We start from the raw sequence: 27,780 nt of genomic DNA, 5'->3' as shown, positions 1-27,780 counted from the left end.
CAGTTGAAAACAATATGATTAGAGTTCACTTGCCAAATACATGCATATCTTCAAATTTTACAGCTCTGATCAAAATGTTCACTTCAGAAGCTGTACCAGCTATCCGGATAAGTAAAAATATTGCTTTTGGAATTTTTTAAACAAAGGGACAGTTAGGGATTCAAACCTTCACCTTTCCCCTTAAACAACAACAAGAGACACCAACTAATATCATTACTGGCTTTCACAATGACTCTGATTAAGCTGTTCCTTAAGAAGAAAGAAGAAGGGAACAGCTTTAGCTTTTGGCCAGCTAAAATGTAAACTCCCCTAGTTGCTGCGGGAGAACTGAAACTATCTACTCAAGCAGGTAAGGCACCCCTAAATTCTCCATTACAAAACAGTGCTCTTGAAATGGATCCAAAAAATCTCAGCCTTACTTTAGAAAAGAGAATTGGTTCAGGCTTCTTTTTATGTTGCATTGTTCAAGAGACATAGGAACCAGCCTGGTTAACCTGAGGACTGCCTCTTCCCAACAGATCCTGGATAGTAAAATTTACTTCAAGCCCTCCCAGTAAGAAGGAATTTCCACAAGGAAGAACAGTTTACAAAGGAAGAACAGATCATAGAAATTTTTTTCTCAATGACTGATGGATACTCATGTCTTACCCCCAGTTTGTGCTACTGACTTTGCACCACTTGTAGTTGTGTCTGCTTCTGCAAGATTTTCTGCCAGCACTTTAAGCAGAACATTCAGGTCCTCTTGATTTAGCACAACCTAAAGAGAAACATGTAAAGTCAGGAGAATTGGAGGACAAAATTGGGGGCATAGTTATCAAATTTGCAGATGACACCAAATTAGGAGGAGTAGCTAATACCCCAGAGGACAGGATCAAGATTCAAAATGACCTGAACAGACTAGAAAACTGGGCCAAAGCTAACAAAATGAAATTCAACACAGAGAAATGTAAGGTACTACACTTGGGGCGGAAAAATGAAATGCACAGATATAGGATAGAAGACACCTGGCTGAATGAAACTACGTGTGAAAGGGATCTAGGAGTCCAAGTAGACCACAAGTTGAACATGAGTCAACAGTGCGATGAGGCAACTAACAAGGCCAACACGATTTTAGGCTGCATCAATAAAAGTATAGTGTCTAGATCAAGAGAAGTAATAGTGCCAACTGTATTCTGCTCTGGTCAGGCCCCACCTGGGATACTGTGTCTAGTTTTGGGCACCACAATTCAAAACGGACATTGAGAAACTGGAGCGTGTACAAAGGAGGGTGACTAAAATGGTGAAGGGTCTGGAAACCATGCCCTATGAGGAACGACTTAGGGATCTGGGGATGTTTAGCCTGGAGAAGAAAAGGTTAAGAGGTGATATGATAGGCCTGTTTGAATACTTGAAGGGATGTCATGTTGAGGAGGGAGCAAGCTTGTTTTCTGCTGCTCCAGAAACTAGAACGCAGAACAATGGATGCAAACTACAGGAAAAGAGATTCCAGCCCAACATTAGGAGGAACTTCCTGACAATAAGGGCTGTTCGACCGTGGAACACACTCCCTCAGAGTGTAGTGGAGTCTTCTTCCTTGGAGGTCTTTAAGCAGAGACTGGATGGCAATCTGTCAATGGGGATGCTTTGATTTGGATTTCCTGCATGGCAGGGGGTTGGACTGGATGCCCCTTGCGGTCTCTTCCAACTCTATGATTCTATGATTCTATGAATTATCTTCAAATTTTACAGCTCTGATCAAAATGTTCAACCTCCAATGAATTTCAAAGGCTATTCAGCACAACAAAGGAAGGGTACATCACCTATGTAACACTGGAGGAAATGAGACACCCCACACTCCTCCAGCAGCGCATCACCAGCAATGTCTGCTTTACCTGATAGATTATATTCCACAGTCATCAGCCAAGACATTTAATTCCCCAAGAGTCACTTTTGGTCAGAACTTCATGGGTTGTCCCCAGTTTCTGTAACCAGTGAGCCTGCTTCACATATACAGTAGCATAGCTAAGAGGTCTCACATCTGTAAGCACTCACTCATTTTCTAATAAAGCTTCAAAAGAGAAACCATAACCTTAGCCCCTAACATTTTTAATAATCCTGCCCCATTCCTCCCCTGCCTCCCTTCAACTCATAATATTTTCATGGCTACCTGTTCATGTTCATCGCATAAAAGATTGTCATGGTAATAAAAATATTCATTTAGAAAGCCATTTCCATGGTGGCCTCTTGTGACTTGCCTACAAATATTTGTGATGTTCGTCTTCCCAAAACTGGCCATGCAGGGCCTAGCCTTGGATGCCTGCCACTATTTAGAAACCAACACTTTGGAAACCAAAACTAACTTACATTCATTGCATCAAGGTGCCCTTTGATCTCCATCACAGGTATTTGGTGATACCAAGTTCCAGCCAGGTTGCGATTCACAGAGAGATTCAGGTTAATTGGGTGCAGAATTTGTATGTCAGGCTGTGAAAAACCTGGCTGCAAGATTGTCCTATGTAAAAAAATGGAAATTTAAAAATGAACAATATGCCTGAAAAGTGACACCAAGCAAGCTGACTATTCCAATCCATGTACAGAAATGAGAACATTGCTCCCTCAAATGAGAATTCTGCCTCCACCATGAAATTTAGTTCTCAGATTTCTAGCAGTGCAATAACTTCAAAATTTAGTGGAGCATTCAGAAACAGAGTTTAAGCAGACTGAGAAAAAGGGTAGACGAAGTGAGCAAAGGAAGGAGAACACAGCAAATAAGGGAGATCTATATGTAAGAGAGCCAGTATGGTGTAGTGGATTGATTGTTGGACTACAAGTCCTCACTCAAGCATAAAAATCCACTGTGTTATCTTGGACAAGTCACACTCCTTCAGCCCCAGATGATGGCAATGACAACCTCCTTCTGAAGAAACCTGCCAAGTAAACCCTATGATATGTTCACCTTAGGGTCTCCATAAGTCAAAAAATGACTTAGAGGCACATGACAAACAACAAACATGTAAACTGTTTTTAATGCCTTACTCTCGAAATGTGGGGACTGAAGTTAAAAATCATTCTGGAGTGAAGAAATTTTTATTTGAGGGGCAATGCCTTTTATTTTTCCCTCATCTCCTCTCATTACAGCCTTGCATGGGAACCAAAACTCTAACTCACCTTGACATCTTCAGCTGTGTTAGCTGGACATCCATCCTATCCATGACTGGAGGGAGCGGACAGTCCTCTCCCTGGACCAAAGTGAATTTGTTTTGCACCTTGATCAGTCCAAGGTCTACAACTACAGCATTAGAGGAGACTGAGGACTGAGGGATGAAGATAACGGGGGCTTTAAGGTTAATATCCATGGAAAGACGGAAACTCCTCTGCGCCAGATCTCTCACACTTGTGGCAGCCTTCTCAGCGGCCTTTTCTGTGGCAGCGCTCAAGGCCTCTTTGGCAATTTGGAAGCTGTTCAGAAAGTTCTGCAATAAAATGAAAGGTTGTGGAGGAGAGCAATGATCATGTTTTCACTGTTCTTTATTGTGTATAAATGCTATGCATATCCCTACCTTTCCATTTCCCACCAATGGTACTCAAGGCCTCTGAGGCACCATTACATTTCCATATTATATTAAAGTATTTATAAGCCGCCCTTTACCATGGAATCTTAGAGCAGCCTATAATATGAAGAATTTAAAACATTTCCACATTAAAGCCATAAAAAATTTAAACAACATAAAACATATTAAACAAGACAACAGTTAAAGTAAGCTAGTTCTTGGGCAGCTATACACAGGGAGAGGCATGCTTTAGCTCTTAAAACTTTAATAGCTCTTAAACGTTTCCTTGTAACGCCATAACTCAAGTCAGATGAGCTGCAGTGGAAATCCAAGTACTCACTTTTAAAGCTAAAGAGATCCAAAACTATTTCGGAAAGGAATAGGAAACTGGCTTGCCCTGCTGGATATCTAAGTTTGCAGTTACTTTCCAAGACACCTATGTAGAATGATCAAATGGCATTGCCCCGCAGATTTAATCATTTTTTCACTATCAAAATTTGTCTTAAGTTCTGCCCACCATGTTATAGTCAGCCTTACCAGGAGGGACATAAGGAATTTGTGTAGGTATATGATTTGAATGCAGCCCACTTTGAGAGAGACCACACCATCCACTTTGGACATGTCTGCATAGGCATCTCCCTCGGTAGCATCCGGATACAATGTCAAGTTGAAACTGAAGACTTCATCACCTACTATGGAAACAGCCTAAAAGAGGAGGAAATTAACATGTCATTTCCATCCTTCCATCCCTTTTATTTTGTTGTTTTTTGTTGTGTGCCTCTGAGTCATTTCCAACGTATGGCAACCCTAAGACAAACTTATCATGGGGTTTTCCTGGCAAGTTTCTTCGAAAGAGATTTGCTACTGCTTCCCTCTGAGGCTGAGACTTGCCCAAGAGCGCTCATGGTTAAAAGGAGATTCAAACTCTGGACTGCCAGAGTCCCTAGTACAGCATTCAAACCATTGCACCATGAGAGCTCATGGTTTTCTCCTTCCCACAAAGATATAACACAGGAATCTGAGATACTTCAATAGGTACAGTAATCTCTGGGTGAGGATTTTGAGGCTCTTCTCGCCTCCTAGAAAGACCACAAGGTAAAATGGGAGGCCAAAGAGGGTTTTTTTTTCATCCCATTATCACCAAGTTTTGCATCAAATACGCAGGATTTTGCTTACGAGAAATGCTTCTCTTGCAGGCAGCTCCCCAAAGAGCATTTATATCACTAGCAAGTGAACACTGATTCCTAAATCAATTTCTTCTACAAACTTGCCTGTAACTTGGGAGGCAGGTTACCATCTAGCAAGCCTATCATATAATGCATACATAATGTATTATACCTTTTTATGAATTGTCCTTGAATCAACATCTGTAACAATTATATCTTTCAGACGTGCAAATAGAGTGGTTTGACTCGACTGAAGAAACAGAGATGAGTTAAGACCTGAAAGAAAGAAAGAAAAATCTGGTAAATTCCAAGTTCAGACTATGGATAGAAGGGTGTTTTAATGCATAGTTTTTAAGGTCTGTGCAAATGAGTTGCCATACCATTAATCAAACATGCTAAAAACACTGTGTTCACCTAGTAGAGCATGCAAATCTTGAGTCTGTTTTCAAAATAAAATAAAAATAAACATTTGTAAGATCCAAACTACAACTGTAATAAATTTTATGGGGACATTTGAGCCTCATATCTACCATGAACTTTCACCATAGAATGGACTAGAGACATACACTTTATTAATCAGGAATCGATTTCCAAAGCAATTAAAATGAAGAGCCTCAGATACATTATGGAAAATGTTGTAATAAACCAAGTTCTTAGAAATTTTTAACAACATAGTGTAAGAAGGAAGAACCACCTCCGTGTCCCACTCCATCTCCACATTACCTTGAATTCTGATATCGGCGATACTGTTTTTCTCATCACAAACATTTATGCAAAAGGCGTCCAACTTGGCAAGCAGTTTAAAATCAAACACATCCTTGTCTCTGCAGGGTTTCGTTGCTGCAAGAGATTTTTGGTAATAGATTTATCACCATGATATGGACCAGTTAAGCTGATTTTTTTCCCCTGAAGAGAGCAATTTCATGTGGGAAATGGCATGCGAGAATGAGGGGGAGCAATACCTTTCTTCAAACCAGCCTTATTCTGCTTTTCTTCCTGCGTCTGTGAGCGGCCTGCGTCTGGAACATCTTGGCTCTTGGTTGGTATAACAGCCGTCAGATAATTGATAGTTGACAGAAGGGCCTGCGCATGCAGCAGCAGGTTTAAAGAGGAGAAAGCCACCTGGAAGGAGAGTCAGTCATTAGACGGAGGAAACCTCTAATTCAGATCCCAATCAGTGATGCTCTCTTGGGTTTTTAGCCTGACAGATACAAGCTGAGTCTCCCTTATCTGAAATGCTTGGGACCAGAAGTGTTTTGGATTTTGGAGTTTTTCATATTTTGGAATATTTGCATATACATTATGAAACATCTTGGGAGATGGGACCCAAGCCTAAATATGGCATTCGTTTTATATACCACATACACATAGCCTGAAGGTATTTAGACACAATATTTTTTAATAATTTTGTGCATAAAACAAAGTTCATGGGAAAGCAAAGGTGTCACTATCTCAGACACCCAGGCAACCAATTCTGCAGTATTTTGGATTTCAGAATTCCAGAGACTCAACCTGTAACTGCATTTTCTTGGACAGGAAAAAAAAAATGAGTGAAGAGTCATAGATTTTGTTTACCTGAACTGTTTGTTCAGTGTTGTCAAAAAGTGTCTGAAATTTTGGACCATTTTTATTGGCCTGGAAGAGGAAATATCAGATGTGATATGTAAGGGAAAATGCTGAACTGCTTGAAATTTAAAATTTATTCTATTAAAAAAAATTATCATCATTGAATTCAGACATACTCAAACTTTTTAAAAAGGTACTTACCTTGATATATTCCACTTTCAAGAGATCTAATCCAGGCTTATCTGAAGAGCTAATTAAATGCAGCTGCTGTCTTTTGCCTGCCAAAGACAATAAGGGATTATATGTTAAGAACAATTTTAAAATGGTGTCTGCTGTAAAAGTAATACACTTTTGTCCTGAGCTTTTCCAGATATACAGTTCTAATGTCTGTCTCTCTCTCTCTAAATACACACATACACATAAGATTCAAAGGTGACTAGTGGATTCATTGCAACCAGAGCAGATAATTTCCTATTGGTTTTACTCTTGATCTTCCCACATCCTGTAGAAGCATTCTGCAAGGATTGGGCCATTGGGCCATTTCCACCAATGAAACTAATTGAAAGCAAAGTAACCATTTATTCACATAGCACTAAACAATGGTGCTGCAAAGTAATAGTGATACAAAGTAATGGTTTCCATCATTTACATACAGATATAGCCTAATTTTAGCAAGCGAACTACCTTGGATTTCATAATAATCCAGGCTGATTTTCCTCAAATATGATATTGCTCTCAAGTCGTACGTCTTCACAATTGCTTCCATTCCAAGCTGGCTTATATTAAACACAAGGATCTTTTCTTCCCTCTGCAACTGCCTGGTGAGTTCCAAGACCACCTGAAAGTAATAAAGATATTGGTATTAGTTCCAGATACTTCTTTCAAAGTCACTGCTCCATATCTTTAAAAACACAAAAGGGGAAACTCCACTCGACTTCCAATAGATCTGGATGGTACCATCTGGAGGGAGATGTGTGAGAGAAAAGGGAAGGCTGCCTTTTCTAAGGTGGCACATGTCTGCACCATTTAAGAAAATAATAAAGCCTACGCACTTTCAGATCATTTGCTTTTATGCATCTATAACGTGCCTATGATTTATTAAGGCATTTTAAAAGGAATAGTTAAAATATCAAGACCCATCTTTGCCACTAGTCCACTAGTTGTGTGAAGGCATGCAACAACATATGCGAATGCTCTCAGTCCCTTTTAACAAGTAGGGCCATGACCAATTCCAGCAACACATTCATTTTGGGAACTTATAGCTGAAGTTTACCATTTGTTTCCAAAAAGGAGGTGAAGAACATAAACCACACTTGCCTCCTTTATTTCGAATTTCAGTTGGAGATCCGTGAGTTCCTCCTGTCCAGTTCCACTCTGAGACTTTGACTCCCTACCCTTAGGAGAAGCAGTTTCTCCCGCAATAGTACACTCATCAGCATCAAAATACTCATCTTCGGATTCTAAGGGAAAAAAGGTATTAAACAATCACATCATCTCCATTACTTAGCTTCAAATACTGCATTAAAACGGGACTAGCACAGCCATTTTTCATTTTGTTTACCTGATACTACTCCTTCCAGCAGCAGAGGTGCATCCAGAAAACTCTTTCTTCTATTAGTAACAGCCAGAATGGCAGGTGCCTGGAGAAAATTGCAAAACAGTGATCTTAAACTCAAATTGACATTTGAAATGTCCTTACTTGACCAAGTCTAGCAATGTAAAAACATCACGCCTCACTTTTCTCCCAATATATCCCAGTTTAAAATAATAATTTTTGATCTGTTTGAGAATTTGTTGTATTGCTTTCATCTCTCCCTTCTATTCCCCTCAAAGACAATGACGATGTATTTACTTTTGCACTTGAAGCTGAAACAGCCGACTTCTGTGGGAGTGGGATGCTATCCATGAGTTCAAAGATGTCTTTGATCTTCTGATCAGAAATTCCCACATGAACTATGGGGAGCTCTCCCGATACTTTGAACCTAAAGATATAGAAAGGAAAACTTGAAAAGAGTTTTACATTACATGCCAGGCATATAAAAGACTTAAGTTACCAACAGCTTTGCTTGGTATCTGGTACTGAAGTGAATCCTACAGGAAGAATAAAGTGGCTGAAATGTTGGTTCAAGAAGGACAAGAGAAACTGATAAAAGGTCCTGTGTTTACTCAAGATGGAATTTCATAGGGCTACATAAGGAAAATGTGAAGCATCAAGGAGCCTATAACCCTCTGAAAATGTTGCTGAAAGGTAGTATTCTTGAGGCTAATTTGGAAATGTCTATTTCGAGAAATATTGAAATAATGCTGAGGTTAAGTTACATTTTGTCTAAAACTACTTCAACTGCTTTAGGCAGATTGAGGAGAAAGGTCAGTTTATCTCTACCTATAAGCTTTAGTTACTAAAATTTAAGTTAATAAGAGTTCTTTTAATTTTTTTATTTTTTTATTTTTAAAACAAAACATGACAACAAATAATACACCAAATCAACAATAAATACAGGCAATAATCCTGAAAGTTATAGATAAAAGGTGTGTTCAGGGATCCTCAAAGACATCTTTCCATAAAAATTTAGCTAAAATTGGGGGATGTCTAGAGACTAAATCTTGCTGGATGTATTCAATAAATGGGTGCCAAATCTTATGAATGGTCAATCTAGAGTGTAAGCCTCTCGCTCTGTTGTTATTACCTGCCATTTTCTCCATTAACCACAAGTTAATAAGAGTTCTACAAAACCCATTCACAGCATGCATGCTGCCTCATCCTCCAAAAAAGAATATTTCACAGACTAACTGGCCGGCTGTTTTGTTGTCTTTAAGGAGTATGTTGCAGTACAGAGAAGCCCAATATGTTTTATAATATCTGAAGAGCTGGCATCATACTAGCAGAATTAGAAGTGTTTTTCCCAGAATTATATACACTTTGCTTTTCCAGTACTGTAGTAAAATACATTGATTAAGGGAGGCATGGTGTCAGAGGACACAGAATGGGAAATCCTGAAATCTGGAGTCTTACAGCCAATACTGCACTTTCAATTCTAACCATAAAAAGCTGACCCATATATTCATTTGGCCATTTAAACCACAATGCATTACTTGGGCATTCGGACATCCTTCTCCACCATGGATTTGGAAAGCTGTACATTGATATCCATGGGCTGCAGTATGTGCAGAGTTGATGGATGATCAGATCTTGCCTTTTTCCAGTCTTCTCCTGAAGAAGAGTTAAGAATTCAGAAATCCCATTGATAAGAAGAGTTTAAGAATTAATGACACATATGAGAGTATACAAATTGTAAATACTAAATCCAGAATTACCATGGAAAGACAAAAATATATACAGATGGTTCATTTTTTTCAGGGTTATAATGTTCAGTCCCCAGGATTATTTTGCCTATGGAAGCTAAGCATCAAGTAGAATCCTCTTCATATAATGAAGGATTGTACCTCCTTTTGTTGGGTTACTGTAAGTACTTTGGCTACAGTAAAATTGGCTAGAATAGAATCTCATTCTTTTCCAGCTTAACCTTTATTGTAGTGCTTACAGACAAGCTACTCTGTAGGGGAGCCCTGGTGGCGCAGTGGTTAAATGCCTGTACTGCAGCCATTCACTCAAAACCACAAGGTTGTGAGTTCAAGACCAGCAAAAGGGCCCAAGCTCGACTCAGGCTTGCATCCTTCCGAGGTCGCTAAAATGAGTACCCAGACTGTTGGGGGCAAATTAGCTTACTTGCTAATTAGCTTACTTGCTGTTCACCGCTATGATCTTTGGAATAGCGGTATATAAATAAAACAAATTATTATTATTATTATTATTATTATTACTCCAACCTGATACCAAAAGTCTGTGTTCCCCCAGCCCAGTACCAACATTGCTAAAAAATTTCCAGGTGAACAGAGGATGAGGAGGACAAGGAGGGCTGGGGGCATAAGATGACTTTGTTAAAAGGAGCTTCTTTGTGAGAGGCTTTGTTAACTGAGGTATGTCTCTACTTTTGGGAGGTTTAATTTTTAAAGTATTACTTTCAGTTTACTGCTCCAACTAGTGAGTGACAATACTTTCAAATACAACTGTTATTTGATCAGAGATGTCCTACCTGATCTGGCAAAGAGCAATTGCACGTTCTTGATTTCCACATCAAATTTGTCATAGGCTTGGTCCATGATTTCTTCCAGCGAAGTGCCTGAAGTGTGGTGGTTGCCTTGATGGATGCTGTTCAGCTATGGAATAATCATTGTCACTGTTACATAGGACACAGGAGTTGTTTCTTTTTCATAAATTCATTATTCAGATATAGACTCCCCCAATACACCAAACCCAGTAATAAAGTTGGAAAAAGTCTACCAATGAAACACTTTTTTAAAGAAAAGTTCAGCACATTTTAAATGATGCAGCCAAAGCACTGATCAAACCCACTGGGTGACCTTAGGCAAGTCACACTCTCTCAGCCTCAGAGGAAGGCCATGGCAAAACTCTTCTGAATCAATCTTGCTTAGTAAAACCTATGATGGGTTTACCATAGGTTGGAGTCTACCCCCTCTCTGCAATTTTAAGTTATACTTAAGGTGAATGTTAGTGTTCTTATGGTTATCTGGATAAAGAGACCATTTTAACTGCAAATCTCTGGAATTGAAAAGACTGCATACCTGAAAAGTACCAAAGTCCAAAATAAGAAGGTTGGACTTTGCATAGTGGAAGCCCATCTGTGGAACCAGAAGATAGGAAGGTTTCAGATTGATCCTCAGGTCGAGGACTTTTCGGGTTTCAATAATGTGTGTGAGTCCTAAAAAAAGGAAAGCAAAGTGAAGAGGGCTTTTTGCTATCAGTAACAGGACACTTTGGAGATCAGGGTTCAGATCAATGCTCAGCCATGGAAACCCAGTGGGTGACTTTGGTCAAGTCACAGCTTCCTAAGTGAGAAGGAACAGAAATCAGAGCAGACACAAAAGAGAGTAGAAAGAGAAACCCAGCTAAAATAGAGCCAAAGAATTTGAGTTAGGAGGGAAAATGAGGAGTAAATGAAAGGAGTTCTACTCTGGACACAGGCAGGAAAAGAAATGGCGAGGCTGAGCAATGACTGAACAGTGTGGAAACTGAGACAACTCTTGGAAAAGGAAGATGCTGTTTTCATTGCTACTCAGCATCAAAAAGGGTGGCCAGTATTTTGTTGTCAACAAGGAAACAGAGGGCTCTAAAAGATACCTGTAGCAGTCCGTTCCTTAATTTCTTCCAGCTTTGACAGAGTGGCTGTGGTTAAACGTTCAAGGTCCATGCCCTTATTCGTCCGAAAAAAGTCCACCATTGCATTTATGGTTCTCTAAAAAGGGAAGGTTTGTTTAAATTGTATGTTATTTATTATCACCATCATCATTATTATCCTCATCATCTCCCACCTTTTCCTTTTCCTCAAGACTGGTACTCAACATTACTTACAAATTAAGACTGCCATATCAGGCATGTGTCACTGTGGCAAAATACATTAATAGAAAACACATGAGAAGAAGATAACTGATAACTGCTTCTAATGGAGCACTACTCACTGCATCGTATATAATTTCCACAGGCTGCGACTGGACAAAGAGGCTCTGGTAAGCACTGCTGTCCTCAGGATTTGTTTCAAATTCTATTTTAAGCAGAGATGACCTGGCATCCCCAATTGAAGCCACCAGGGAAGGCACAATGTTCTGCTGTTTCAGACCCGTCACGTACCAATGTTCAAGCTTTGCTTCTACCCTGTAAGTTAAAAGTTGAAAATCTGAAAGTAGAATTTAAAAAGGCAGACAGTAAAGGTATGCAATTCAACTGTACTTACAGCCCACCTGAAGCAAAGACAGAGGAATAAGCCTGATTACCAAACTATAATCATTTTCATGCTGCTGACAGAAAGTGTGTATGAAATCACCAGTTCAAATACACATGCCCTCACAGTTATACTATGAATGAAAATGAAAATGGGGATTGGAGCAGTTTTTGCCAGGAGCACCCAACAGAGAACCACATTAGATACTTACTTCAGGGCTTGCGCTCCTGGTCTCTGTGATATTTTGGTGCTTAAATCAATTATCTGGATTTTAAGAGTGTCAGGAACGTTTTTGTCTTCTCTAATCGTGAGGGAAGTGCTTAAGAGTTTCAAAGACATCACATGGGCAACATACTAAATAGGAGATTAAAAAAAGATGTTGAACTAAGTTAGCCACACATTAATGGCCTCATAGCTACATACACAACATATAATATTAACAGCACACAAGTTCAGAAAGGAACTTTCACAAATCCCAGTGCTATCTCCAAAATGTTATCCAACAGCTAGACAAACTCCACCCCAAAACAGAGCATGGCTTTAAGACTACAGCCTTACGCTAACCCTCTCAATGTGCATATACACACCCATAAGGAAGTCCATAAAAAGCATTAACTAGCCCTATGTCAAGGTGTCCTCACCCAGCACAGTTTGGCCACAATCCTGGTGCCTCATGCAAACTTAAGTTTCTCTAAGGAGCAGCTGAACATTTTTTTCCCAAGGAAGAACCATCTGAACTCAGTTCAAGATAGCAAAAACAGAACTGGGCAAAAACTACCACTTTGTATGCAAAGGGACATGTGGGTGTACATAGGCATTTGGTTTGCCTTCAGTTGCACATTATTGTTCAGCACAAGGGCTGCACAGCATACTCAATGCATTACACTGCAGTGAGATTTAGGCCATGCAAGCCTGTTGTTCAATAGCCACAAGCTCTGGACCCTGGGTCAGGGAGGGACATTTTAACAGAAGAATTTTCCTTAAATTCTGAGAATGCTCAGGATGAAAATCTGGCAGTTCTAGAAGTTCAGAGCCCCCCTCATACTGACATTCATCCAATGCAGAAAACCATTATTAGAAAAGAAAAAAATCTAGCTCAAGCTATATTCTGTAACATAAGTTTCTTTTTTAAAAAAACATGAAAAGAGGCAAATACCTTCTTAGGTAAAGTAAGATCGTGAGAACTGTCACTATAACCGATGGCAGTGAAAAGCTTTGCCTTCTCTTCTGGTGTCATGAGGTCATCGATGGCTAAACAAATGGGAAAATATTGTCATTGTCTATTTCTTTCAGGAGCACAAATCCATTGCAAATTATGTTTTGCCACTCCTTATCGTGCCTGAGATAGCTATTCTCTTAAAATAACTTGTGTGTATAGAAGTGCCACATTATTTCACAGAATGGGAATTTCTCTACTCATGGATTTTCATTATTACTTTATTGCTGAACACTTCATTCATTCCATTTACATGTTGTCTTTCCCCCCGAGTGGTACCCAAGGCAGCAAATAGAAAAGAAAAGAAACATCTAAAATCCGACAATACCCTCCCCAGCTCCATATCTGTTCCATGTTACTCTCCCGAAGTTCAGAAGGGCTCTAACTCTGGCACGTTTCAATGTGTTGCCCACAGCCATGTTGGAAGGTAGATTTAAAAAAACACCTTTTGAAATCCGTTTTTGCCCATGTGGCTCGGGCACTGTTGAAACCAATGAGCATGTTTTCCTTTATTGTCAATTCTATAGAGACATTCGTCACCAACTGATTAGCCCACTACTGTGTAAATTCCCAGGCAAACCTGACTCCTTTTATTTACGCCTCCTATTGGACAACAATGATCCTACAGTATCCCTTAAGGTGGCTAAATTCTGTTATATTGTTTGTAAACTGCGCCCTCAACTGTCAAATGGCCATTTTATTACCGTGTAGAAAGAACTGTTTGATACCGTACATGTACAGTCCACTATCAGTTTATATTTTAATTTGTTATTGTTATATTGATATGTTGCTTGTGTGATTTGTTTTTATACTGGTCAATGACCGAATAAATTTTTATTACAATTACAGTTAAAATCCGACAATAAAATTTAAAATCCCATTCTGGGAGAAAGGCAGGATATAAATCCAGTAAATAACTAACTCAATTAAAAGTCATCCCATTAAAACAATAGCTTATAAAGAGTATAAAATCATTCAAAACACGCAAAATGTTTTAAATGGGGGGAGCACACACACATACATCCCAGAAGCCTTCCTGGCAAGCAGTTACTCATGAACTGAGTTGAAGACCATCCTGTTCAGAGAAGCGTTCCCAGGCACTGCATGACTATTATTTGCAATTTGATGTTTTTAATTTGTTGCCTGTTTTATTGAACCCTTTCCAGTATTGTTCTGTATTATTTATATGTATTATGCTATTATTTCTTAGATTGTATGCCATGGGCAGATTTACTCTTATCTATTTTATTGTTTGTATGTACAGCGCTGTGCAAATCTACAGCGCTAAATAAATTAAGCATAACATCAATAATGATAATAATATTAACTTGAACAGACGTTTTGTTCATCTGCTTGAACTAAAAGGTCTTTGCCTGACCATGAAAGCAGAGCAGGGTGAAGGCTAGCCTAGCCTCTTGCAGAAGTGAGTTTCAGAGACTGAAGGAGCCACTAGGAAGGCTCTCATCAAACAAGCATGTGATGATGGTGAGACCAAGAGAAAGCCCTTCCTCTGTAGATCTTAAGACTGGCATTCTCTTATAGGGAGATAGGGTCTTTCAGATAATCTGGGCCTAAACCATGAAAGCATGACATCCTCAAATATTAGGAAAGAGAAAAAGCTTCTACAATCAAGCAGACAAAGATCTGTGCTAGCCATGTATAAATACCTTATATACTCAACTATAAGTTGACCTCGTGTATAAGTCGAGGGCAGGTTTTGAGGGCAAAAGTATGGATTTTAATATGACCCTTGGAAAAGCCAAGAGTAAAATTTAGGAACATGCAACAAAGGACCTAAATGATGAAGTAAAGGAAAACAATGCCAAAGAACCTACAAAATTATGGCAGGCATAATTCTTTGTACTCGCTCTTAAGGCTGGATGGAAAAGAGAGTAGAGGGAGGTCAGTGCTTCCAGGACAGATTGCACTCTTGCCTTTAACCAGGGGATGGTTGCCTTTTTAACAAGAGTTAAAGTATAGTATTTACATTGACCTGTGGATAAGTCGACCTAGGTTTTTGGGGTCAATTTCTTGACTAACATTTCTAGACTTATACATGAGTATATACAGTACTTGGTTAATGTAGACAGCTGCTTCTAGAGTCCAACCTACTTTCAGGAACTAAGGGCTCTTCATCATCATCCTTCTTCTTCGAATCCTTCCTCCCCCAGAATCCGCTAAACCATCCACCTCCTTTCTTCTCTCCATCGGCCGATTTCTTCCTCAACAGCTTTTGTCCTGACCTGATCACCTATAAACCAGAAAACACGTGTGTTTGTGTGTGAGAAATATTCTAGCTTCGTAATGTTCATGATAGAAAGTTGCCCAAAAAAAGATGTCTCAGGAAAATCTTTAAAGCAATTAAATGTTCTTAAATGACAAGCAGAATGCTGGTGCGGAGCATCTTTTTCTTTTTAAAGCAGTACATATGTGAAGTGGCCCTACTCCTTCATATACTTGTCATAGGCACTATCCAACAGGTGCTGTACTCATCCTGAAACTGAACAAGCAATCTGAATGCAGCAACATCAGCTATGCTGATTGGAATCAATTTCAGCACTTCCTCAGATCTAATCTCTTACCTGAAGTGCTACAGAAAAGGTCATTATTATTTTAGCCAGAACATTTTTGCTGACAAGTGTAAACCACCCTGGAAACATTTATGCTCTTACTGGAGAGGAGCACACACATTATCTAAAGCAAACAAATCCATCAAACTGGCTAAAAGCATTCATCAAAGCCATTTCTGTAAACTTCTATAAGTCAGTAGAACCTAAGTATTTCATAGGCCTTTGTTTATGAAATTAACACAGAAGGAATAGCACATACCTCAGTTTGTGCTTCCTGCCGTGCCAAAATGATGTTGAAGACATCTAGATCTTTTTCTAAGTCCTGCAGAGGAAGTGAAAAAAGCAACTTTAACTTCACTAAAGAGTTAAGAAACCACACTGGTTGCTGGATACAACTGTCAGCCATGCTCCTACTCAATGCCTTCAAAGGATTTCACTTGTACGGTAAGCCACATTGAGTAGACTGATTCTGTTGAGTCAAGATTTCACACTTCCAGGGTAAACCTGGTTTTCAATTCATACGCAAGGCCACATACAGCATTTAGCAATGATGAAAGGCTCCTACCATATTAAGGATTTGGGCTATGAGGCCTATACCTCTTCTGCTATACACTGGGAAAGTCACTATGTTTTCATTTATGGTTTGTGTTTATACATTACACCCATTAAGCAATGTTATAATATGCTCTAATGGAACTACTTGGTCTCATTGTAACCAAACCAGAAACCAGGTTTCTCTGTGTCTGTACTAAAAGGCATTCCTTAAAAAGGCAATCACAAGCTATTCTCGCATTTTCATTAAGTATTATATTCAAGAGAGGGAAGAGGTTGGAAATTTAGTACTTCAGCTTTTCTGCAATGGTGCTTTGTCTACACATAGTAATACATTTCTTCAAAAATCAGCTTTTATCTTTTGTTTCACAAGTACCTGTATTTGTTTCTGAGTTTCTTCTGAGACTTTGGTCTGGGTCAATTTATTTTTGTAAGTGTTTTTGTAATTTTTCAGAAGCTGCCGATGATGTCTTATGTTACTCCAGGACCACATGCGGGTGTAGCGCCTGATATGTACCTCAAGAATACTATTACCTGCATATTTCCACCTATAAGAAAAAGAAAGCATTATCCTTCTCCATTTATGGCAAGTAAGAAATTAATGCAAACCTGTAATAATAATCTAGCACTTAGAAGATCTGCCATAGACAGGCAAGGCTTGCTTAGTCTCAGGAGTTTAACAGCAGCAGCAATGACAACAACTTAATGCTTTTTTGGTTTTCAGTGAAGCAAGGTTTTTTTTAACATTTTCTGAAACAAAATGTATCAAGGAAAACCATAAGCAGATTTGTGCCCAAAGGAGCTACAACCTCATTTTGGTGCTGAAAGATGCACTCAGTGAGATCCTGTTTCTTATTTTTAAGGCTGTGATGTTGAACCAATTTTCTAGGGACAGGCTTCCAAATAAAAAAAGATCACAGCTGTATACATACAACACACACAAAAAGACTATACTCTGAGCCTGGCCCTCGAAATGTTCTTGGATTACAAATCCCAGCAGCTCTGGCCTGACTAGTATTTTCTAAAATGCTGATTGGTGCAACTCTATTTTCACATTTGTGCAAGCCACACACCTATGTACTGTTGCAAACTGTAATGAAGCCACTCTTAGGACTGTGATAAACCTTGCTTTCATGGCTAATTCAGCAAATCTCCCTCCATAACTGTCATCTTTCGGCCAGTGAGGGAGAGAACAGGCTGGCTTAGTGTCAACAGAAGCTAGCCTGAAGATAGAGCGCCCTCCCTCCATAACTGTCACCTTTCAGCCAGTGAGGGAGAGAACAAGCTGGCTCAGTGTCATCAGAGGCTAGCCTGAAGGAAGGACACTCCGCCCTCCATAACTGTCATCTTTTGGCTGGTGAAGGGGTTCACCAGGCAGGTCCAGCTCCATCAGGGCCAGCCTGGAAGAAGGAAGAGCCCTCCTTCCAGTCCATCTGCCTTGGTCCAGGCCTCAGAGGGAGAGAAGAACCACTGGACCTCATCCCCTTTCCCTCCATCATTCCCTTCTCCTTTTGTTTCGTGTCTTTTAGATTGTAAGCCTGAGGGCAGGGAACTGTATGATTAAAAATATTATTGTAAGCCGCCCTGAGAGCCATTAGGGCTGAAGGGTGGGATATAAATACCTAAATAAATAAATAAATCTTCCTAGTCTCAAATTAGCTTTTTCCAAGCAAAACTCACAGCAAATTTGTTACATTTATTTCGATAGCTGAAATGGAAATGAAAGAAAGAAAATGATAACACCTAAGAGACACGGAAGGACCAGAAATGAATGGACCCTGCCAATCTCACTGCATATTACTTGGTGCGTATGGGGATGGGCACTTGCATTGTAAACCAATTACTCTTTGACCATCCAACATCTTAGACATGATGTCAGCTAGGATTCCTCATAACTGGACAAGGTTGTCTTTTACTAAAGCAACATCACTACCACACCAAACCTATGCAGAATAGTTTTTTGTGAGTTTTTCGGGCTCTGTGGCCATGTTCTATAAGAGTTTATTCCTGACGTTTCGCCAGCATCTGTGGCTGACATCTTCAGAGAACATGGCCACATAGCCCGAAAAACCCACAAAAAACTATGGATGCCGGCCGTGAAAGCCTTAGACTCCATGCAGAATAGTTCCCAACTTACCACTGCTTGGCGTTCTTATGTAGTGGTACCTCTGGTCTATACTTTCTGTATGGGACATTACGAACCATATAATCTATGGACTCCAGAAGGTCGATCATACTAAGGTACTGTATAAATGAAATGGGGAAAAGTATCTTAACCACTAGAGAATCACAATGCTTTAAGCATTAAGCAAGGAAGTTAATTTGCCCCTACTATAGTCAGATGAAAAGTCTAGGTCTCCTTAAAAACTCTTCTGCTCCTGAGAAGCTCATCAGCAAGACAAAATAGAAATAGCCACCCTCTATATTTGTTTGCTGAGCAAAACAGCCTCAGTATTTGAGCTTGGGAAAGTTACTTTTTTTGGACTACAATTCCCAGAACACCTAAGCCTGGAGTTTCTGGGAATTGCACTCCAAAAAGATGATGATGATGATGATGATGATGATGATGATTATTATTATTATTATTATTATTATTACATTATTATTATTACACTCAGAATACAGACAATAAACTTTATAATTCCTATCAGAAAATCCAGTTATAAAACCAGCAGAAACACAATGAAGTGTATGCAAAGAACTTAAAACATTCATCAAAGCCTGAGTCTAATCACACTTGATCAAAATATGGCTGTTCTCAAACTGAAAGTAAATGCTCAGGGAAACAGACTCTCTCACTTACCATCCCTGGCAATGTGAAAGAATTGTATAACTGAAAATATTATTAGCCAAGTCATTTTTTCCAGGCATTTTCCCTCACACACATTAATCCACAATAGATTATAAAATTTACAGCCCGAGGAAAAATCTTGACCAAGCCTCACGATGGTGAGCAAAATTAACGGCATAGACATAATATGGGATCCATAAATAAAACGCTCACCTGAGGCTTGGTCAGTTCAACAGCAATGCTCTGGACTTCCATACTCCAGTCAATCTTGGGAGTCTGCAGTTCTGTTTCTGCATGAGGGTTAATATAGAGCTTGGCCGAGGCAGATACCGGCTTAAATACTTAAACAAACAAAGAAGAGGATTACAAAACCAGGCTCAGGTTTTTTACACTAGCATCATAGCAAGAAAATTAGTTACAAGCTACTCGGTAAGATCGGGAATACTGGCCCTGAAATCAAGACATAACTTATTATAGAGGGGAATGTAGGAAGGCATGGGTTTGGACTTGCCCATTTATTCATTCATACATTTATTTCATATTCAACCATTTTCCCCAGACCTCAAAGCAGCTATCAGAACTTAAAGATACAACAGAAAGTACAAAATTAAAATATAACTGAATTATCAACATTAGTTTTTTTAAAAAAATAAAAAACAACCCCAGTAAAATTGAAAAATAAAATAGGCAATATAACACATTATTCAGAGGTGGGATGAGCATCGTCCAGGAGTGCTTTCTTCCTTCTTGCAAAAAGCAATGGGTGCCTCCTGCAAAGCCGCATCTGCACACTGCCCCCAGACTTTTCTTATTTTCATGAGGCTTTGGGAACACATTCCAAACTCAGGAATATCATTACAACACAGTTCCATTTAGACTGACATTTGTACGATCTGCTTAATATCTAGCTAACCAACAAACACAAGCAGCGGCAAGATTTCATGCAGCCTCATACTTACTGTACTGATCATTTGGCAGCTTTTGGCTGGTAGAAGGGACTCCTTTTTTCAACTGCTCCTACAAATGACGAAAAAGAAACCCAAACTATACATACTGTATTACAACTGTATTACAGGGGAAACAGTTCTAAGCACAGTTCCCACATGACCATCTCACTATTTTGAATTCAGATCCAACACCGATGCAAAACATGCAGAATACTAAAGAACAACTTTGAGAGCCATGGCTTTTTAAGAGACACCCATGTATCTGAGCATTGGACTACAATTCTGGAGATCAGCATTTGAATCCCATGCTTAACCATGAAACCCAGTGGGTGACCCTGGGCAAGTCACACTCTCTCAGCCTCAGAGAATAGCAATGGCAAACTCCCTCTGAAAAAATCTGCCAAGAAAAACCCCAGGATAGGTTTGCCTTAGGGTCACCATTTTATAGAATTATAGAATGATAGAATCATAAAATAATAGAGTCAGAAGAAACCACAAGGGCCATCCAGTCCAACTCCCCACCATGAAGGAACTCACAATTTAAGTCAGAAATGTGAAGTCAAAGGCTTTCAGGGCCGGTGTCCATCGTTTTTTGTGGGTTTTTCAGGCTCTGTGGCCATGTTCTAGAGGAGTTTATTTCTGACGTTTTGCCAGCATCTGTGGCTGGCATCTTCAGAGAATGCTGTTATATATACATACATACACCCAACTTTCTTCCATGCCAGCATTCTCTGAAGATGCCAGGTACAGATCCCGGTGAAACGTCAGGAATATGAATGAATGAATGAATGAATGAATGAATTTATTATGGCACATGGCCAGCACCAAAATATGGCAAACATACAAAACATGTAACATCAGGTGTACTAACGTCAGGAATAAACTCTTCTAGAGCATGGCTACTGAGCCTGAAAAACCCAGGGGGAAAAAAGTCAGAAATGACTTGAAGGCACACTACAAGTACAACTGCAGCTTCAGTATTACTTTTATACATGGCCTTCAAATATAGAGCATTCCACTGTTTTTCAAAGGAGTATGAGAAAATAACCCCGACAGATATAACTTACAACAGTTACCTTGCAAGGGCTTGCAAACAGTGATATTAAGATTTAAAGTGTTTTAAAAGCACGGTAGAAACAAGATTTTTCTGGAGGACTTCACCCCAGGTAAACATAATTAGAAAGCATACTCCATCCAAGTATAGATCAACTACATGATTCTTCCGGCTTCTGGCTCCCCAGCAAGGAAACAGATGTTCACGTTGGGAGATTACAGCAAAGAATACACTGACAGATGTGCATCTCTACCGGAACACCATAACATTAAGCCAAATAACTCTTTCTGCTGGGAAAAGATGGCCACAAATGTCTAAATGTGCACACTTCCCTGTTGCTTTTCATTTCAAAAAACGCAATAAAAGAGAAAAAAATCACTCGCATAATCTTATTTGTTGTTCAATTTATTTCCTGTCTCATAACTGTGTTGTCGAAACTCTCCTGGAAATGAGGACATTGCCTATCCCAACACCAATTTTCCAAAACAAACCACACAGTTTTGTCACTTAGAAACAGTAATATTGTAACATGCGGAGGCTATTTCGATTAAGGAACAACAAGCAACCACAAATCAGAAACATAAATTATAAGCACTGATTGATAAGAACAGTTGTCACTGAAATCTATACAACTTGTTTAGCAAAGAGGACCTTGTAACAGAGGACAGAGGATCATTCTGGGCATTATACTCCATACCTATTGAACAACTGACACCAGTTTATATTATACATTGAAGCTGGAGTATAAATCGGAGGTATGCAGTTGATGCAAATGTCCTTGCTGCTCCGTTGCAGGCTGTGCAAATCTTTCAAATGTTTGTGTTATAAAGACTTAGGCAACATTGTTTTGCCATCTGCCTAAGCATTTGAAGCTAACAGTGCTCTTCTACATAAAGCATTGGGTTGCCTGCTCAAATACCACTTAGCAGTTTTGAAATATCGAAAACAACAAAAATTCTGAAGGGAAGCTACATAGGCAAGGCTGCAGGATCAGCAATTTCTTCTGCTATTTGAAAAAGCTATTCAGACGGCATTCCTACCCATCTTTTGCAGAAGGATGACGGTGGAACAGATATGAGCGTTGGATCATGCGTTTCCTCCTTGCAGGGGGAAAGGAGACCAGAAGCTTATGTTTCCCAGCAAGCTGCAGTTTGGTTTCATGGACAAATGTGGTAAACAGTGTTTTCATCAAAATAGTTCGTTTACAAGCCAAAATTGATATGCATACTTTTACTTTTTATTTACCTACACGCTGGTTTGATCATGTCTGTTTTAAGCTGCTCACTTGATTTTTATGTTTCTCACATTTTGATTGTTTTTAATGCCATCTCTTATTCTTTTTTCTTCTACCTCCATATTTGCGGTGTTGATATTTGCGGATATCTAGGTCCTCAAGTGCAACTCTATGGTCAACTTTAACTAAAAGTTGCAATGAAGGACCTAGAGATTCCTAAAGAGAACACTCCACTAGGCATTTGTAGCTCCTCCAGTCACAGTTCTATGGTCAGTGTCTGTCGGACGTTGACCACAGAGTTGCCCTAGAGGACCTAGTTTCCTAGAGAGGTGTCCTCTCAGGTAAAAACATGGTGTTTTTATTATTTGTCATTTTTCCATATTCACGGGGGTCTTGTGCCCCTAACCCTAGCGAATGTGGAGGGACAAGTATATTTCTTTGACTCAGTTTCATATTTAGAACAATGTATTTGTACACCACTTTCCAGACCAGGAAAGCAATCTGTAAGATAGGGGCAGAAAACCCAACTGCAACCTGTGGGTCAGATGTAACCTGCAGGATTTCTACAAACTGCCCAAAAGCATCTCTTACCGCTAACCCCAATCCACAATTGAAGATAAAGAGGGTATTTAATTATATTTAAACAGTAAATGATCTGTACAGAACTGTGCTACACTTTGCAGGAGGGAAAGCCAGTTGGGACACATCTTCATAATGAAAGGACATTTTACATACATAGCAACAGAAATTAATAAAAACTGCAACATACACAACACAACGGTGCACGGAACCATCTGGTGTCCGTTAAATGTGTTAGCTCATTTTCAAGTAATCACATTATCGAAAAAGCCTTACAATGTAATCTGCTTAGGAGATAAAGTGAGAGGTTTGGCAAACCAAGACTTGTCAACAAGGGGAATGGGGTGATCATATAACATTTGGAACAACTATAAGGGCTAAAAGATAAAATAAATTGATTTGCCATCAGTGTATGGTGTTAGGGGTGTATGTTTTAGTAACCCCAAAACAATGGGAAAAAGAAGCAGACACTGAACAAACACCTCTCAAAGAGATGCCCAAATGCTTTGCAGGTAACATAATCACTGCAAAAGTAAGTTGCTTGTTTGAAATTCCTATAACATTATCGGATATGCTGCTCCCACGGAAATGCTCTTAAATTGTATAACTTAGCGGTAAAGAGCAGTAAATATAGGAGGCAGGGAAGGGCTTCTGTGCCAAGAATCTGAATGTTCAAAGGTAAACATTTCCCAAATGTTCAACTCTCACTTGCTCCTCCAAGTGCAGCATAGTGACATGCAACAACCCTCGGCTGTTTTTCCAGATCCCAGACTTGCTGGACTGCCTTTTTTATGTTCTCCAGGAAGAACCAATTCACCTTTTAAACAGGATACACATCCCTTCTGAAGTGCTAAACACCAAATACATATTTTTTTCCAAACCATTTAAGATCACTTCTTGGGGGGGGGGGGGGGGGAGGGTGTTGTTTTTGCCACAGTGGGGCATCCAGGTGTCCATCTCTAAGGCAGATATTGTCCCCTAGACCTGCTGTACTTGCCCAACCCAGTCTGGCACCCATGCATTTTTCTCAATGTCAAGATAAGAAATAATGTAACAAGACAATAAAGTTTGTTTAACATCAAGCATACTATGGTTTAAATTACCAGTATATGTTCCCGGGAAGCATGATAAAACATTTCACTATCCACATTCCAGTAGACACTGAGGGCATCGAGGCGCAAGAGCTGAAAATACAGACACTTGACATTAGTTACTGTGTGGTAAAGATAGAAAATCTCACTGAACAACCATAAAACGCTTTGTTTTCAGAAAGTAAAGGAGGAATTTAGGGTAAAGATCTTGGCATTTAAAAAGAAGTCTAAGAATGCATTACAAACAATAATAAATTCAGTGGGGCACTAAATTCTATGTAGGGTTTCACTTGATACTATGCAGACTTCTGGATATTGTGCAGCACTTGTCCTGTCTACAAAATGTTGGAGTAAAAATGACAGTACAGAGAAAATGGTGAAAGTTTCCACATCCTTAATGGGTTGGAGCTAGAATTAGACATAGTTAGAGCAGTATGAAATCACTGGAATTTAGGTTACTCACCATCTATAAAAATAGAGGAAAATGGAATAACAACTACAGAGACAGAGAACTTTCTCTTTGTATTAGATGGCTGTTGCAATTACTACATGGAGTACTTGCAACAGCCATCACTGGGATGGAGAGGGCAAAGTGTGCACTGAATTACCACATTTTTAGTAGCTCCTGAACCAGTTCAAATATCAGACTGCTCCAGGCAAGCCAACAGAGGTAACACTCATTTTACCTTTATACATAGCAGCAGATTTGAAAGAGCACCAAAAGGAATTTATACATTGCATATATAATATAAAAACACAGTGTGTACATTGACCAATGCCACACTAACACAACTATTTGTTGTTTCTTGAAACCTCAATGGAGGGAAGAAATCCTAACAGCGACTTAAAAGGGATTCTAAGCCATAATTCTTAGGATATGCCTTCAAATGGATGGATACATTTTAATACTTATTAAAACACTACATCAGCTCTTTCAATTATAATTTCAATTATAAACTATAATTTCAATGATAGCTACTGAAGTCATAATTCTCTTGAAGATGCTGCTCTATAATAGCTCTTCGGACTGCTAAGTTAAAAGAGCTTCTGCTTTTCCATGACTGTACCTTGTATATGATCTTTGCGGCCTCATTTAGAATGCAAGGAGCCCAGTTTTCATTAGCGGTCTGCAAATTGGAAATTTAAAACAAAAACATGTTAAAAGTCTCACGGCTAAAAGGGTCACTTGGCATGATTTCCCACATTTTAATAAGACAGCAGCTTTGAAAGATTAACCACTAAGGTTTGTCATTATAAAAGATCTACAGAAAAAAGAGCAAATGAGCCAAACGTCCTTTTAGGGACAAAGTACAGTAACAGAAGGTAAGATGCCACAGTAGGGTCCAGAGTGCATCAGACACAAGGGGCTGACACTGAAAAGATGTACAAACCCCTCCATAGTTTGACAGTATTTTCAAAGTGAACAAGACACACCACCTACATTTTATGGCAAGAGTAATGCAGTGACATTAGCTGCTGTCCTTGTCAGATTAGCTGCTCGGCTATAGTTATTCTTCTGTGTTTTTTTATTTGTTAATGTTCCATTATTATTATTATTATTATTATTATTATTTAAAGTGTGTGTCACTGAACTCACTAGGATTTACTTCTAGCACAGAATTACTTCTAGCACATATCAACATAACTGTAACTGAATTTCATCCACGCTTAAAGTAAAAGGGAAATCAATTTGGAAACCATCAGTTTCAAATTCTGCTGATTCCTAGTATATATTTTTTTTCTTGTATTTTCCTGCAATGCATACAGCAGGGATGAAATCATACAGCTGCCCAGATGTAGTTTGACTGCAACTCCCAGCATTCTTTACATTGGCTGGGACTTAAAGAAAAGAACATCTTTGTTATTCTTTATCAAAAGCATGTAAATAGTCTCTTGCTTGGTTAAATCTGCATAGGTTCAGACAGAAATAAAAGGACAGCATTACCAGCAAGCTGAGCTCTCCTAGTGTCATTCCAAATGAAAGCGGACGGCTAGGATCTGTAATCTAGAAATGACGGAAAGAGAAAATATTGTGTGTAATATTAAACACCTTTACATCTTAAACATCTTCACACAATTCCTGTCTCTTGACAGCCTTATATTCAGGTTTAACAGAAAAGTACTTGAGGCAAGTGCTTGCAAACATACTGAAGCCCAAAGTATTCCATGACTTTGTGCCTTCAGATTCTTTGAGGCTACCATCAATATGGTAAATATGCACACAATTCTACTCTTACAAGATGGGAGCGGGAGAGAGATTACTTATAAGAATTTCAAGGAATAAACAACAGAATACAAGAGAATCAATGCAGTTTGACAAAGTTTTACCTGCCATAGCTCCTTCCTATGGAATCTTGGGATCTCACAAAACTACAAATCGCCAAATTCCATAGCAATGAGCCATGGCAATTAAAACAGTGCCAAACTGCATTAATTCTGTAGAATAGATACAGCCTATATTTTATTCCTCAAATCCTTGTTTCCTCTTTTTTCCCTCCTAAAAGCAGCATTGTGTGCCTACTTTTCCAACTGGGCATTACACAAGGGCAAGCATCCATAAGGATTGCTGGGTGCTTGTTCTTGGAATTTCCCTCCTTCTTTGTCTTTAGCATCTGTGCTCAGACTGCCAAAATAAAGCTGCTTCGGGTCTCTTTGGAGGTATGCTGTTTAAATGATGCATGCACCCTAAGAATCTGGAAGCTGCACCAAAGCTGCACTCCAGTGCTTAGGACTGGAGTTTGGCTTTGGCGCAACCTCCGGACTCTTAGGACCCATGCATAATTTAAATAGCATACCTCCAAAGAGACCCGAAGCAGCTTTATTTTGGCAGTCTGTAACAGGCCTTAGTCATTTTATGGGAAATGAATGTGTGTTTTTTTATAGAAGCACCATCTGATACTAGCAGCTCTGAACACTGACAAGATTTTTAAAATTACATTCCAGATATTAATATATACATCTGAAATGCAACCGAAATGTTCCCACACATAACTAGATGTGGAACTGGACTGTGGAACATCTGAAATTTTGCAAGCTTTGGATCTGGTGACTCAACTTAGACTCAGTACAAGATTATGATTTGTTTAGATCACCATCAAGAATTTCCACTTTCTATGTATTACTAGAAGCTACACAGAAGGCACAGAAATAGCACAGTATGTTCACTGGCTATAGATTAGCATCTGGCACAGCTGAGGTTTTGTGCAAATTTTATCAACTGTGCCCAGAAAAATGTGACTTGACATGTTTTTAAAGGAGTTCTTGCCACATTTCCCGTACTGAAGACCATTAAATGCAAGCTTTATTGCCTTATGAAAAGCTATGCTCTAGTCTGGGATTCCAGAACATACTTTTAGATTCTGAAGAGTTTGGAAACTACTCACATCGTCCTCGTACTTGATGTGGATGCTTGTGATTTTGACCTGAACATTTTTGATAACTTGCGTTGCCAGCTTTTCCAAGAAAGTATCTTTCTTCTCTTCCTTTGGTTTATCTAGAAAACAATTCCGTAAGTGAGCTTCTGCCACAAGGCCATATTTCTGAGGTTCAATTTGGTATTCAGACTATCGCATTAAACACCATTTAGTAGAGCTACATTTAATATCCACTTTAATTTTATGATCCTGGTTATAAAGGTGGTAAATATAGATATTTGTCTTTTTCGATTTCATGTTCTCCAAATGGCC

The 27,780-nt window shown here is 39.2% G+C and overlaps 1 protein-coding gene across 4 annotated transcripts in view; it reads right to left on the bottom strand.

Annotated features, from left to right (window-relative positions):
• VPS13C (vacuolar protein sorting 13 homolog C) overlaps positions 1–27,780 on the bottom strand; it is a 93,363-nt gene that overhangs the window by 48,976 nt on the left and 16,607 nt on the right. For all 4 annotated transcript variants that reach the window (XM_089538318.1, XM_089538320.1, XM_089538319.1 and 1 more), the window contains 30 exons: positions 27,478–27,587; positions 26,040–26,099; positions 25,162–25,221; positions 24,107–24,187; positions 20,149–20,206; positions 19,403–19,530; positions 18,536–18,642; positions 16,775–16,946; positions 16,106–16,168; positions 15,389–15,527; positions 13,217–13,311; positions 12,272–12,414; positions 11,801–11,993; positions 11,463–11,577; positions 10,907–11,043; positions 10,357–10,480; positions 9,356–9,473; positions 8,115–8,244; positions 7,824–7,902; positions 7,580–7,722; positions 6,947–7,100; positions 6,464–6,540; positions 6,272–6,331; positions 5,659–5,818; positions 5,420–5,536; positions 4,869–4,972; positions 4,068–4,235; positions 3,148–3,452; positions 2,344–2,491; positions 649–757 (listed from right to left, as the gene is read on the bottom strand). In XM_089538318.1, coding sequence (XP_089394444.1) covers positions 649–757; positions 2,344–2,491; positions 3,148–3,452; positions 4,068–4,235; positions 4,869–4,972; positions 5,420–5,536; positions 5,659–5,818; positions 6,272–6,331; positions 6,464–6,540; positions 6,947–7,100; positions 7,580–7,722; positions 7,824–7,902; positions 8,115–8,244; positions 9,356–9,473; positions 10,357–10,480; positions 10,907–11,043; positions 11,463–11,577; positions 11,801–11,993; positions 12,272–12,414; positions 13,217–13,311; positions 15,389–15,527; positions 16,106–16,168; positions 16,775–16,946; positions 18,536–18,642; positions 19,403–19,530; positions 20,149–20,206; positions 24,107–24,187; positions 25,162–25,221; positions 26,040–26,099; positions 27,478–27,587 — 3,657 coding nt within the window. The remainder of the gene's footprint in view (positions 1–648; positions 758–2,343; positions 2,492–3,147; positions 3,453–4,067; positions 4,236–4,868; positions 4,973–5,419; positions 5,537–5,658; positions 5,819–6,271; positions 6,332–6,463; positions 6,541–6,946; positions 7,101–7,579; positions 7,723–7,823; positions 7,903–8,114; positions 8,245–9,355; positions 9,474–10,356; positions 10,481–10,906; positions 11,044–11,462; positions 11,578–11,800; positions 11,994–12,271; positions 12,415–13,216; positions 13,312–15,388; positions 15,528–16,105; positions 16,169–16,774; positions 16,947–18,535; positions 18,643–19,402; positions 19,531–20,148; positions 20,207–24,106; positions 24,188–25,161; positions 25,222–26,039; positions 26,100–27,477; positions 27,588–27,780) is intronic.

The sequence above is a fragment of the Sceloporus occidentalis genome, unplaced genomic scaffold, assembly GCF_023333645.1.
Source record: "Sceloporus occidentalis isolate IW3139 unplaced genomic scaffold, rSceOcc1.0.p SCAF_9, whole genome shotgun sequence".
Classification (NCBI taxonomy): Eukaryota; Metazoa; Chordata; class Lepidosauria; order Squamata; family Phrynosomatidae; genus Sceloporus; species Sceloporus occidentalis.
This window is presented reverse-complemented; position numbering and strand designations above follow the sequence as displayed.